This window comes from Mycteria americana, chromosome 1, assembly GCF_035582795.1.
Source record: "Mycteria americana isolate JAX WOST 10 ecotype Jacksonville Zoo and Gardens chromosome 1, USCA_MyAme_1.0, whole genome shotgun sequence".
Taxonomy (NCBI): Eukaryota; Metazoa; Chordata; class Aves; order Ciconiiformes; family Ciconiidae; genus Mycteria; species Mycteria americana.
In genome coordinates this window covers 78,923,935-78,935,189 of record NC_134365.1, presented here as the reverse complement: position 1 = coordinate 78,935,189, position 11,255 = coordinate 78,923,935, and the positions used below count along the sequence as shown (strand labels likewise).

At 44.0% G+C, this 11,255-nt stretch overlaps 1 protein-coding gene across 1 annotated transcript in view; it reads right to left on the bottom strand.

Annotated features, from left to right (window-relative positions):
• Window positions 1–8,562: 8,562 nt before the first annotated feature.
• ARHGAP8 (Rho GTPase activating protein 8) overlaps window positions 8,563–11,255 on the bottom strand; it is a 70,733-nt gene continuing 68,040 nt past the window's right edge. The window contains exon 13 of the mRNA XM_075507413.1: window positions 8,563–9,196. Coding sequence (XP_075363528.1) covers window positions 8,999–9,196 — 198 coding nt within the window. The 3' untranslated portion in view covers window positions 8,563–8,998. The remainder of the gene's footprint in view (window positions 9,197–11,255) is intronic.

Sequence of the window (11,255 nt, the reverse complement as noted above, 5' to 3'; positions counted from 1 at the left end):
CTGGGTATTTTCAGTCGTCTTTTTAATTCCTCTCTGTACAACATGAAGGAGGAAGTCTTTGGCGAATAAAATGATTGTCAAAGTCCTGGGCAAGGGAAGATGTGGGAAAGAAAAATTTCCCAGTGTGCTGATATTAGCTTATCAGCCAGCCTTGCTCTCCGTGGACAAAGAATGGAGCAAATGGGGTGGGAGCAAATGGGATTAGGCCCAGACAAAGCGCCTGGTTTAAAGACCAAGGCTGGCTTCATGAGGAGGAGGTTGGTCGGATACTTGCGGTGAAGGCAAGAAGCAGGATGCGCTAGTGTGCAGGGGACCAAATCTGGCACAGCACAGGTGGAGACGCCTAGCCAGCTGTCATAAAATGGTTATGTTTCCCACTCACAGCATTTAGCAAGTATTCACCAGAAATGTGTCTGTCCAGGTGCTTTCCCTTTCCCACCTCGCCTTCTCCTCTCCTTTAAAAGTTCAAGCAGCTAGGAGCTGTGAGCAGCAAGGACAGCCTATGGCCGGTTTTGGGGCTCTCACTGGCAAGAGGCAGGGCAGGGTACCACAAATCTCTTATGGGTAGATGGAGAAGTTCGCTGGCATGAAGGACAACCAGAAGTGCCTTTGAAAAATCCTCTCCCCAGCACCCTATCATTTGCTCACGATAATCGAATCAATGGTTAATTTGCACTTGGCTATACTCATGTGCGCAAAGACAGAAGGAACGCGCCCAAGAAGTGTTGGGTATCTAAAAGTGTATGGTACATGTTCTGATACACATCGTTAGCTTAATGGTGTCTTTTCTTCTGCTCCTCAACTTTGGGACCCCCTAATGGAAAGACCGAAAGAGGTGTGATGCAAGATGTGTGTATAAAGAGCTTGACATACCACATCTAACGTCGATCCGCTGATACTTGACACATAGTCAATTCTCGGATTCGGTGACAGTCAATTCTAGCAGAGCAGCTTTGGCTGTCTGCTGTGGCAGATGGACACTTGCACCAATCCGGATACTGTCTAATGATCGTATTTAAACAAATTAAGAATGATTTAACGTATTGCTGTTGAAATGCTTTCTGTCCAGATCATGTTTAGTCTAAAACCTCCCCAACCCAAACCGCTCTGATCACAGAGCATAAGCAGTGTGTGGTAGGCATCAGCTCCAGCTGATTTACCAGGCTAACTAGGAGCAGACACCCAGGGAACCCCACCAAAGCAATCCACTCCTGTGGTACCGCATTTTATTAGTGTCGACGCCTCTTAGCTTCCATCTGATGACTGCTGTGATGACTTTCAGCTGGCATTTCTCATGCCAAAATGCATTTTTCCAGCAGTTGTGATAGGGCTGAATTAAAGGGTCATTAAGAGACCGGTATCTGGCCTGCTGTAATCTGCCTTGGCCAGCATGTACCGCTTTATTTTGTTTTCACTGTACCTATCGACCAAAACATTGGTTGTTTAGAAGAACCGAAAAGGTGCCAGTGCCTGCGGTTAGGTGCATGGAGCAGTGAAGACGTGCTGGGCTGAGTTTCAGGAGCCTGAGGGGTTTGCCACTGTTTTATCACCCTGGTTGTGATGTTAGCCAGGTAGCTTTGGTTTCCTTATCTGCCCCATCCTTTCCTGCTCTTCACTTCCATCATGATTCCTGCAAGGGGGAGGAACCACCTCTCCATCTCTGCACTATCCATCGTCTTCAGTGCCTCCGTGCAACGGGGTTTCCTATAGGGAAATCACTTGATTTCTGAGGCAGCCTCAAACAACTTGTCCTCCAAGATGGTGCTTCCACAGCCATGTCCCCACTGACGGCCGTGGACGCAGGACATGCAGCGACTATAGAAAATACAGCCATCACGCTGGGAGCAGAGTCCTATTAACTTTCAAGTGGTAATTATACAGAGAAGTTGTGATACTGTGACATGCAGAGAATGGGGTGTTTATTGCCTTCCCGGCAGGAGCATGCCGAGTGTCAGGGCTTGTGAGCAAGCTCTACAAAGCCTCTCATTATTTTCATCCTCTCATTTATATTATTTTGTAAAAGCTCTTTTGGTGCAGAAGACAGTGATATTATCTTACTGAATTTTAATGTTATTTTGTAATGGAATGGATTCGTTTTGTCCTTGTGCTGTGGCCACTTACCCATCAGGGCTGGCAGTGTGCACTCTGGACCCTGGAAGGCTTTTGCCGCAGTATTGCTTTGGAGGTCAGCCACAAGCCAAAGATGAGAAAAAAAAGATTTATTCAAGCTTCAGAACAGAATGTGGGGATGGGAATAGAATGTAGGTCTGCTATTCCTTCTGCAAAGGTGGAAGTGCTTTGTGATAGTTCAGCATCTTGCTTGTGTAGTTGTTTTGCAGCAGCATTAAGTACTCCATGCAGATCGGACTAACATGAAAGCATCTGGGGCTAGCGACTGCTGCTGTTTGGTAGCCCAGTGAGCATGAGGGAGCTCCTGTATGAGAGGGAAAGGGAGGAGGGAGGCAAGTCCTCTACAACGCCTAGCATGGAACAAGGCAGACACCGACACCAGCCTGTGCCTTGCTCAGCTCTATGCACATGTTCAGAGTGGAGAGCTATGCAGCCTGATGAGATGCTGTTTCTATTTTGGGCATGGTTATTAAATACAATATTAGCTTTACTGGACATCAGCCGTGGCTGCATTGCATGCATGCACCAGTCCAGTAGGTTTTTCAAAAGATAGAGGCTGATGAGGAAGGCTGGGAGTGGTGGGAAATATGGAAAGGGAAATATGGAAAGGAAAAGATCTTCCTAACTTCCTTCCTTCTTTTTCCCTTCATCACAACAAGTGTTGGGTTATTAGATATAAAAGCTTAATCTAGTTATCAAAAGCATAACCATCTTTCTGCTTCAGAGATGGGGGAAACATGATTTGGGCAATTTCACTCACTTGAACACTGTAATCTGAAACTTCCCCGCAGAACCAAACCTTTTGGGTTTCCCAGTTTATCCAGCTGCAGAACGGCCACGAGAGCCTCAGACCATTCCTATCCTCGCAAAAACGCAGTGGGGGGGCACATACGTGAGCACCATCCCCCAGCTTACGCAGACTGCTGACAGACTGCAGATAAAGAAGGATGTAAATGGCAACAGGCAGAGGATGCAGCTTTAAAGGGGTGGGAAATACATAGAAAAAAAAAGACAACACTGGCAGGTGAAGCAGGGGGAGAACTTTTTCTTTGCAAGCTTTTGAAACAGAAAAACTAAGTACCTTACTACTGCCCTTACTATTTTTATAGCTTTGGGTCAAGAAATTCTTGGGTGAAGTGTTAAAAATCCATCCATCTGAAGACTCTTCCATGACTGCTGCAGAAATCCAGCTCAGACACTAAAGATGATGCCGTTTGGTGCATTTTACAGTTGCTTTTTATTGTCCCATTAATTAAGGGGATAATTTTCATGGCAGAAGAGTAAGAGGCCGTAAACTGCTTTTGTGGGCAATTAAAGGTTGAAGCGCAGAAATAATTTGAGAGTAGAATTCAGTATTGGGGAACACAATCCATGTAATAGAGAAAAAACCCCAAAAGATAGAAATCCTGATTTTGTATTAGGCTTGAGGAGGTTGGCATTAGTATCTGGGCTAGCAGTAGCTTAAATGAGTAAGTTTTTGAGGATCGAAGCAAAAGAAAATGAATCAGGTAGTAGACTGGGCTGTGTTTCGGAGAAGCATGTTTCCATGTTGCAGTCTGCAGTTTTGCCCCCCGAGCATTTGGGTCAGGCATGGCATCTAGCCGCTCCCACCTACAGGCGCAAGCTCTAACCCTCCGAGTGACAAGCTCGTGCTCTGGGGAACACAGACAGACTGCCCGTCAGGAAAGCAGTTTCTGCACGATGATTGCACCATGGAGAAATCAGGGCTGCAGAAAAAATGTCAGTTTTAATGATCAGTCAGCTATGCGTGTTGTCTCCCTCGGCTCCAGCAGAATTCCCTCCTTCACTCTGGCAATAACTGCAACGCCGTGTGCGGAAAGGTGACGCCATCTCAAAAGAGGCCATGAATGGGAAGCAGCGATGCTCGTTTCCCCCGCCCCGGAGCACTGCAGTGGCCAGCAGAGCCGGAGCCAGGCCCTGGGCGAGCCTGGGGGTCCATGGCTCAGAGGCACGCAGGCAGCTTTCTGGAAGAACGTAATGATTTCTGAAAGAACAGCACCAAACCCGAGCCTTTTAAGAAAATTCTTTTACTTTTTGTTGAGTGAGCATGTTCCAGCAGAAATATTTTTCCAATCAGTTAATTATTTTTAAGGCTAAACTTCTACCAGCTATTCTAAAGAGGAATAGGCAGGATAGTAGGGCTACGGTCCTTCTGTGTACAATTACCATGGCTTTCCTAACACTACAGGCAACAGACCTCAGTTAGTAAGAAACAGGAGAACTCGCGTACCATCGTGTGTTTGTGCATCTCCCGCTCAGAGAGGCAAACCAAGACTCTTTTCCCTTGGAGTGACAGTTCTGGATAACACTTTTTAGGTGCTGACAGGCCTGCTGTGGAAAAGGGCTTTTTTCCTGGTTGTATTTGAAAGTTTCCTTCTTAGTCTCCAGGCCAGTTCACTGTCCAAACCCCCAACCTAACCCCAAAGAAATCTCATCGGTTAAGGCACTCCTTTCTCAAGCTTTCTAGTTGGCAAGAAAGAAGACAGCGCTTGCAGCACCCCACTACAATCCTCCACTGCTCTCGGATGATGCTGGAGGACACTGGAATCCTTTGCTACATTAGGTGCAATGCACTGAAATGGCTTTCCAGGATATGCACAGATAAAGACAAAAATCAAACTCTTCAGAGGGTGAAAACGAGTATTACTCCACCGGGAAAGGCAGAACACCTTTCACACGCCAGCCACATACAAATTTAACACACCATTTACATACTTCTCACAGTCATACCTTTGGCTTCAATGGAGATGTGCCTACTTAAAGCAGGGTATGTTTGCTTCTGACTTCTCTTTGTAGGTAAAAACATGTTAGAAATGAATGGAGTATGGGCAGAGCGTGACTGGCCAGTAGAGCTTCAACTGAACATGAGCTTCTCACTTCACAAATTACAGGTGCTGGCAGTAACTCGCCCTGACTTTCTTCGCCCATGCCCCAACACCCCCATGGCCACTTGAAAAGTGGGAGTGTTGGCAAACTGACATTTTCCAGGGTTGTGAAGACAAACTATTCAGGAGATAAAGCAGGGGGTGGTGACTGTACCATCAATCCCATTAAAAGTGCAACTTGCTACCTAACTACACTTTTACCATGTGAATAAAATATCTGGGGCTTTTCTATTATTAGTCTCCTCATGAGTGGATGAATATGTTAAAGTTTATAAGGCTCAGAGATTCTGCGATGGATGCTGCTCGAGGAGTGCAGCACACACAGACAGATCAACTGCACCCATGTAAGTGATAGTCAGTTATGGAAGTTTTTTGTAAGAACTGTAAAGACCCCCCTCGGTTAATGACATTGTTCAATCTTCTTACCTTTCTTCATAGATACAGGGTAGAAAAGCATTCCCTTCCCCCTTCGGTGCTTGTTGCTAGAGGCATCCTGATAATCAGACTAATCTTGGGACCAATTTTCAACTCCTAGCAGCTCAGTAAACTAAAATGCTTAGGCAATTTATTCTCTGTATATTGTCAGCTAGGTAACACTTGATTTCTCATTCCATGACTGCATTTTATTGTTTTAAACTGAAATCCAGCATGTGTGTTTCCAACAGATTATCTCCATAATCACTTTCTTTTTGCTATGGAAATGATCTGAAAATTGTTCTTTGATATGAGAGAAGAGTTCACAAGGCCACACTGTACAAAAGCTCGAATCGTGCAATTATCATTTGTAAAGAGAAACTGTTATCAAAGTAACTGCAGGGGACACCTCCAGGACTCCTCTTAGAGTCAGGAAATTTGAAACATCTATTTCTCTAACATGAATTTCACTCCAAACCCTTCTGAATAATTCATGAGAGCTGATTGAATGTCATAGTTAAGTCTGGCACTCAGGACGGAGATCGGGGGCTTCTGCCGCAGATGGAGGATTTTGCCAGTTCCTTTGGGGTAGGGGGGACAGAGCTGGGGTCTCAGCACTAGGAGGGTTTTGCTACGCAGGTGCCTTTGATTTGGGAAAGTCCCTTCCCCGGGACGAGCAGGCTTGCGGGGAAAGGCTGGGGTGGAGGTGAGTACTTTCCTTACTTCTGTCTCGGGCTGCCTGCTGGGGAGGCAGGAAGGTAAAGGGGAGCGGGAGCCCCCCGTCCCCTGCCTCACTCTGCCCCCACCAGTGCTAATGGCAATCAGAGCCAGAGCCTCTACTTCTCTTAAGCAGCATCAAATTACCCCCACTGGCAGAGAACAGATGTTATCTGTTCTTTAAAGGGAGAAGGCACCTTGAGATGGGAAAACGCCATTTTGTTCTTCATTCACTAAATGAGAGGAGCCATAAATTGCTGGAAAATGGTAGTTTACAAAGCACTAAAAGGAAGACCTGCAGTTCGGCGTGTGACCAATACCGAAAGAGCGAGTCTGGTTTTAACTACCATCTTGTGTGTCTACAGGCAGGCAAATCAGCTGAAGGGGTGCTCGTTGCTTGTACTTTTTCCTTGTGTAAGTGAAGGGGTCAGAGACAGCTGTGCGCTGAGGGCTCACTTCACCAGCACGACTGCTGCTGCCGAATTCCCGCTCTCTCCCAACCTAGGATGAGTTAGAGAACTAAATCTGTGAGGGAGCCCCCTCCCCAGGCTCTGGGGACTTTTTGAGCAAAGCTGACTTCTGCGAGCTCAAGATGTCACCCCCACAGGGCTCTGGTACGTTACTGCGCTAAAACTACGCAGGACTCACATTCCCATTACGCAGTATAACCTGAAGACTAAATGCCATTTGATGTTGCCAGATTTTTGGAAGAGAACACGGGGAAATGGAAAACAACCATTTTATAGGACTTATCAGCATTTAATCCCAAAGCACTTTTCTAATGCCAGGTGCTGCTTCTTTTTACAGACAGCGAAACTAAGGCATATGTATTTTGACCAAGGTCAGAGACTGGCAAAATACTCAGATTTTGTTAATTTCCAGAGGCCAAATTCCTCCCCTGTAAGAACAGGGTGCTGATGCACAGAGCCATGCTGCCAAGTCACTGAGCAGTGATGAGCATAAGTGTGTTTATTTTTCATAATACAACAGGCTATGACGCTGTCACTGATAACTCAGATGTAAAACTGATGAGTTGCAATACAAAGCTATGACAGCTTTATCCTTGGCCATCTCATTTTGCTGAAATGCAATAATCATGTATACTTGTTAATTATTCTCTTTGTATTATGCAAGATTTTATACTTAAATAGGAGTTGTGTGGTTATTACTTACAGATATTCAAAAGCCAAAAAGTTGTCTGTAATACACCTGAGGAACTGGGGAAAACACACAACTGTGAAGTGAGACGTTGGTCCTAACATCTTATTCTAAAGCCTCTGTATTTTTCAAATTTTAATCATTGCCTAATGCTATAGATGACACCTACTGGGCAAATGAAGGCCTGGCACATCCAGCATTTCACAGCCTTCTGAATACCTGGTTATTTCCCAAAATTGCTGACAAGAATGAATCCTCTTTACCCACTGCAATAAGATTTTGTTGCACCCTTTACACGGGTAGGCAATTCGTAACTGCTAAGAGGAAGGCCAGAAGTACAGGCCCTCAACTTGCTAGAACCTACAGGATAAAACGTGGTTCTGTGCAGAGGAGGGGATGCCTAAATTGTCCTCCTGAGACTATTACTTTTATTGAAGTCTAAATAGTCCCTCTGTTTTGTAAGCTTTATACAGAAGCAGGAAGACCAGAGCATTAGGGAAAATACTGCTTACCTTTTTTTTACCACTGGTTAATTTTCTTTTGCTTTGCAGGCAACTATAATGATAACTTCGTTAAATCAGTGTTAAACAATGAAATAGCAGTGTGTTAGAGTTCATCAAATACAAGCGATATTAATAGCATAGTTAGAAAGAAAGCACTGAAAACTCTCCCTTTATGTTGGCTAATTATTCACATTGGGACTAATAATAGACCTTCAATGATATTAGGTATATTATCCAAGTTGTTGCTCTTACTGCTTTCTAGAGAAACTAATTTGAAGAGGAAATTTCTATCAACTCAAACTGCAAAAGCATGCAACCCAAACATCAGGGGTACTCTTCTCAAAGTTAGTCTATATTCTGTATTATGCACTCACTGATATAACTCCACTGATGAAAATTCCAAGTATTTAGAGAAAAAAACCAGTAAGATTATTGCTCCCCATTTGAACTTACAATAAGGAAAAGAACCTTCCACACACTTTGCATGTGCAGCTACAGTGATTAACTGCATATATTAGATATTTGCAAGCATAATTAGTTAGCTGTCTGCACAACTCAAATTACCCAGGAAATACTTTATTCTCCATGGTAATTGCAAACCTGATGTGCCACAACTGCCCACACCTTTTTGTGTAAAACAAGACACTTAAATATATGGAAAAACAGTTTAGAAATTTTAGTATCTTAAAAATTGATTCCATCTTTTATTAACTTAATAGGGAAATTTCTAACAAACTTGTATTCAAATAAAAAAATAAAAAAAAGAAGAAACCTGTACATTCAGGAGTGGTCCAGAACTTAGCTCTGCATGGTCCCAGAAAATAATGCCAGGTAGTAAGGTCTCCAGATTCCCAAAGAAATGACAGACTGGCACGTAGTGTCATCATTGTTTTTAACATACCAGTTTTTGTCAGCTGCTCAAATTTAATAAGGGGATTCACTTTGACCTATTGGGCTTTGAATGTTCACGTACATATTCTCCCCCATGTGATGAGAATATATGGGGCAGTGTGCTTCTCCCAACATCTTTGGTATTTGGAAAGCTATAGAAACTTTACTCTGTATTGAAAGTTTTCTTTGCAGGAGAGAGCCCTGAATATAAAGCTCCCACCAGTTGTGGCAGAGACCTTTCCCTCAGGCAGCCATACTCCATTTTCCTTTCTGGGAGCATTAAGGTAAGATCTCACCAGGCACTGTTCGGGAGTTGAATATATTCGTGTAGAAATCTATCAGTAGCTCAGTGAAGAGATTCAGAGGTACTAGAGCACTCAGGGAGGCTGTTCCTTTCGACGGCCAGACCAAATTCAAGCCAAAGACACAGGCCAGGCTGGATGCTGTCATTCTGTTATATATGCTCTCCTGTGAAACCTGGAAAAACATAAACATGAATAGGTATATGCAGACATGCGCCCCAGAGAGTGAGAGACAAGACGCCATCCTGTATTGAGGATGAACCAAGCATGGGAATAGACGCCGGCCACAGGTGCATCACTGGCTTCTTAGCCTCAGGGCTGACTATGCAGCCTAGAGCTATGGGGCCACTGGAGTCTGTGTCCCTCAAGTACAAGATAAGATGTCAGTAAGTCAAGCAAAAAGGCTGAATTGTTTCCTTATGCTAGGAAAATTAATTGTTTTCAATCCTGCTATATGGAATCTATTGTTATCTCTGCTGGGGACAGGGAAGGACAGAATAAACAAACAACTATCCCATCTGCTTCGATACTAAGTCCTCTATAGAATAAACCTTGAGGGCTTCAAGTTGTTTGCGAGGGTTTAGAAGGATTTTTTTTTCCTCCCACTGATGCATGACTTCACTTCCAAGAACCTCCACATCCACCCAATTCCTCTGAAGCAATGGAGGTGAAAATGGGCTGTAGGTAAAATACACAGCACTGAAATTTAAAGGACGTTTGGATGAGGTACTTAGAGACATGGTGTAGTGGTGGTTTTTGGCAGTGTTAGGTTTATGGTTGGACTCGATGATCTTAAAGGTCTTTTCCAACCTATATGATTCTGTGATTCTGTGAAATCTGTTCTGCACCTGGATGATGTGTCCTACTTCTATCTGTGGACGTGAGCCCAGAACTGTGTAGCCAGAGTATTTTTTTTCCTCTGTGTGAGCTTGGCAGGGAATTTGTGTGTGTTTTGCTCTCCTGCATTGCATGGCTGGTATCTAAAGCCCAATGTGGTCTGGGTGTCCTATCTGACAAGTTCCCTGTTACTGTAAAGAGCCAGCAAGCTGAAGGCGCTCTGGATTCCTCCTGACCTAGGTAATTCGGCCAGTTCTTCTCAGGCTGATGGCTGCAGTTGTTGATCAGTAATCTGTTGTGGGGGTGGCTGGGGGGACCTCTGCATCTGACCATGCAGTCACAAACTGCGATGTACAGGTTACTCTGAAGCTGTTATCTCAGAACAGAACAAGAAATTATTGGGCAAAATCTCCTGTGTATTCTTCCTGCTACAATTTCAAGTGGAATAGGAAAGCAAAAATTCTACTTCTCAGTGTCTCTCCATTTCTACCTTGCCATAAAGCCTCCTGAAAAGGCAGCTCTGTAGTACTATGAAAAGCCTGAGGACACTAAAGGAAAATCTAAGAAACATTATGCTCCTGTGAACACTTCTTAGCATATGCATAAACTCCAGTTTGCCCTCTGCCCAGTAACACAGGTTTCATTCCCCTCTATCTCCTACAGCACAGTCCCACTCTCCTTGGTGTTTCACCTAGCAAGGAGCCTATTTGCTCTGCCATGAGGGGATATAATGCCCTTTAGACATGTGCGCAGGATGGAATTCTTTTCCTTGGGGGACATGAAGAGGCACTTATGTGCCCAAAAGCATAACATTTTCTTCCTAACCATATTAATTTTTCCAATAATAGGTACTATTTTTCTAGTAGCTACCGTGACGCTACTTCTGCTACAAATATTAAAGGCTTCAATTGTTTTTAAGGTCATGAAGCAGGGCTGGATAAAGGAAGGAGATATTAATAAGGAGATACTGGTGCCATAACCACCTTTTCAAAGGATTGACTTCACAACTTGAGAATAAAGAGTCATCAGATTAAACAGCAATGCCTGCTTCATGACCTTATGCAAAACCCACATCATTCTCGCTAGAGTACAAACCACGTATAGCCTGCTGACCTTCACATACTGCTCTCAGTGCACTATTTAACTACACAGAAAAACCAACAAGCCCATCTCGTTCATTTTATCTGCTTCAGATGAGATCAGCTCAAATAAGAGTTCATTATATTACAGCAATGTAGCAAAAGCTAAACTACTACCAAAATAACTGATGAGGGAAAACAACTGGGACAACGTTAACAGGAGTACCCTGTTAACGAGGAGACACAGACCTAGGTATTACCCTGAAGGTAGCTGGACAATGAAGCTGACATTTGGATACTGCTAAACATAACAAGGTT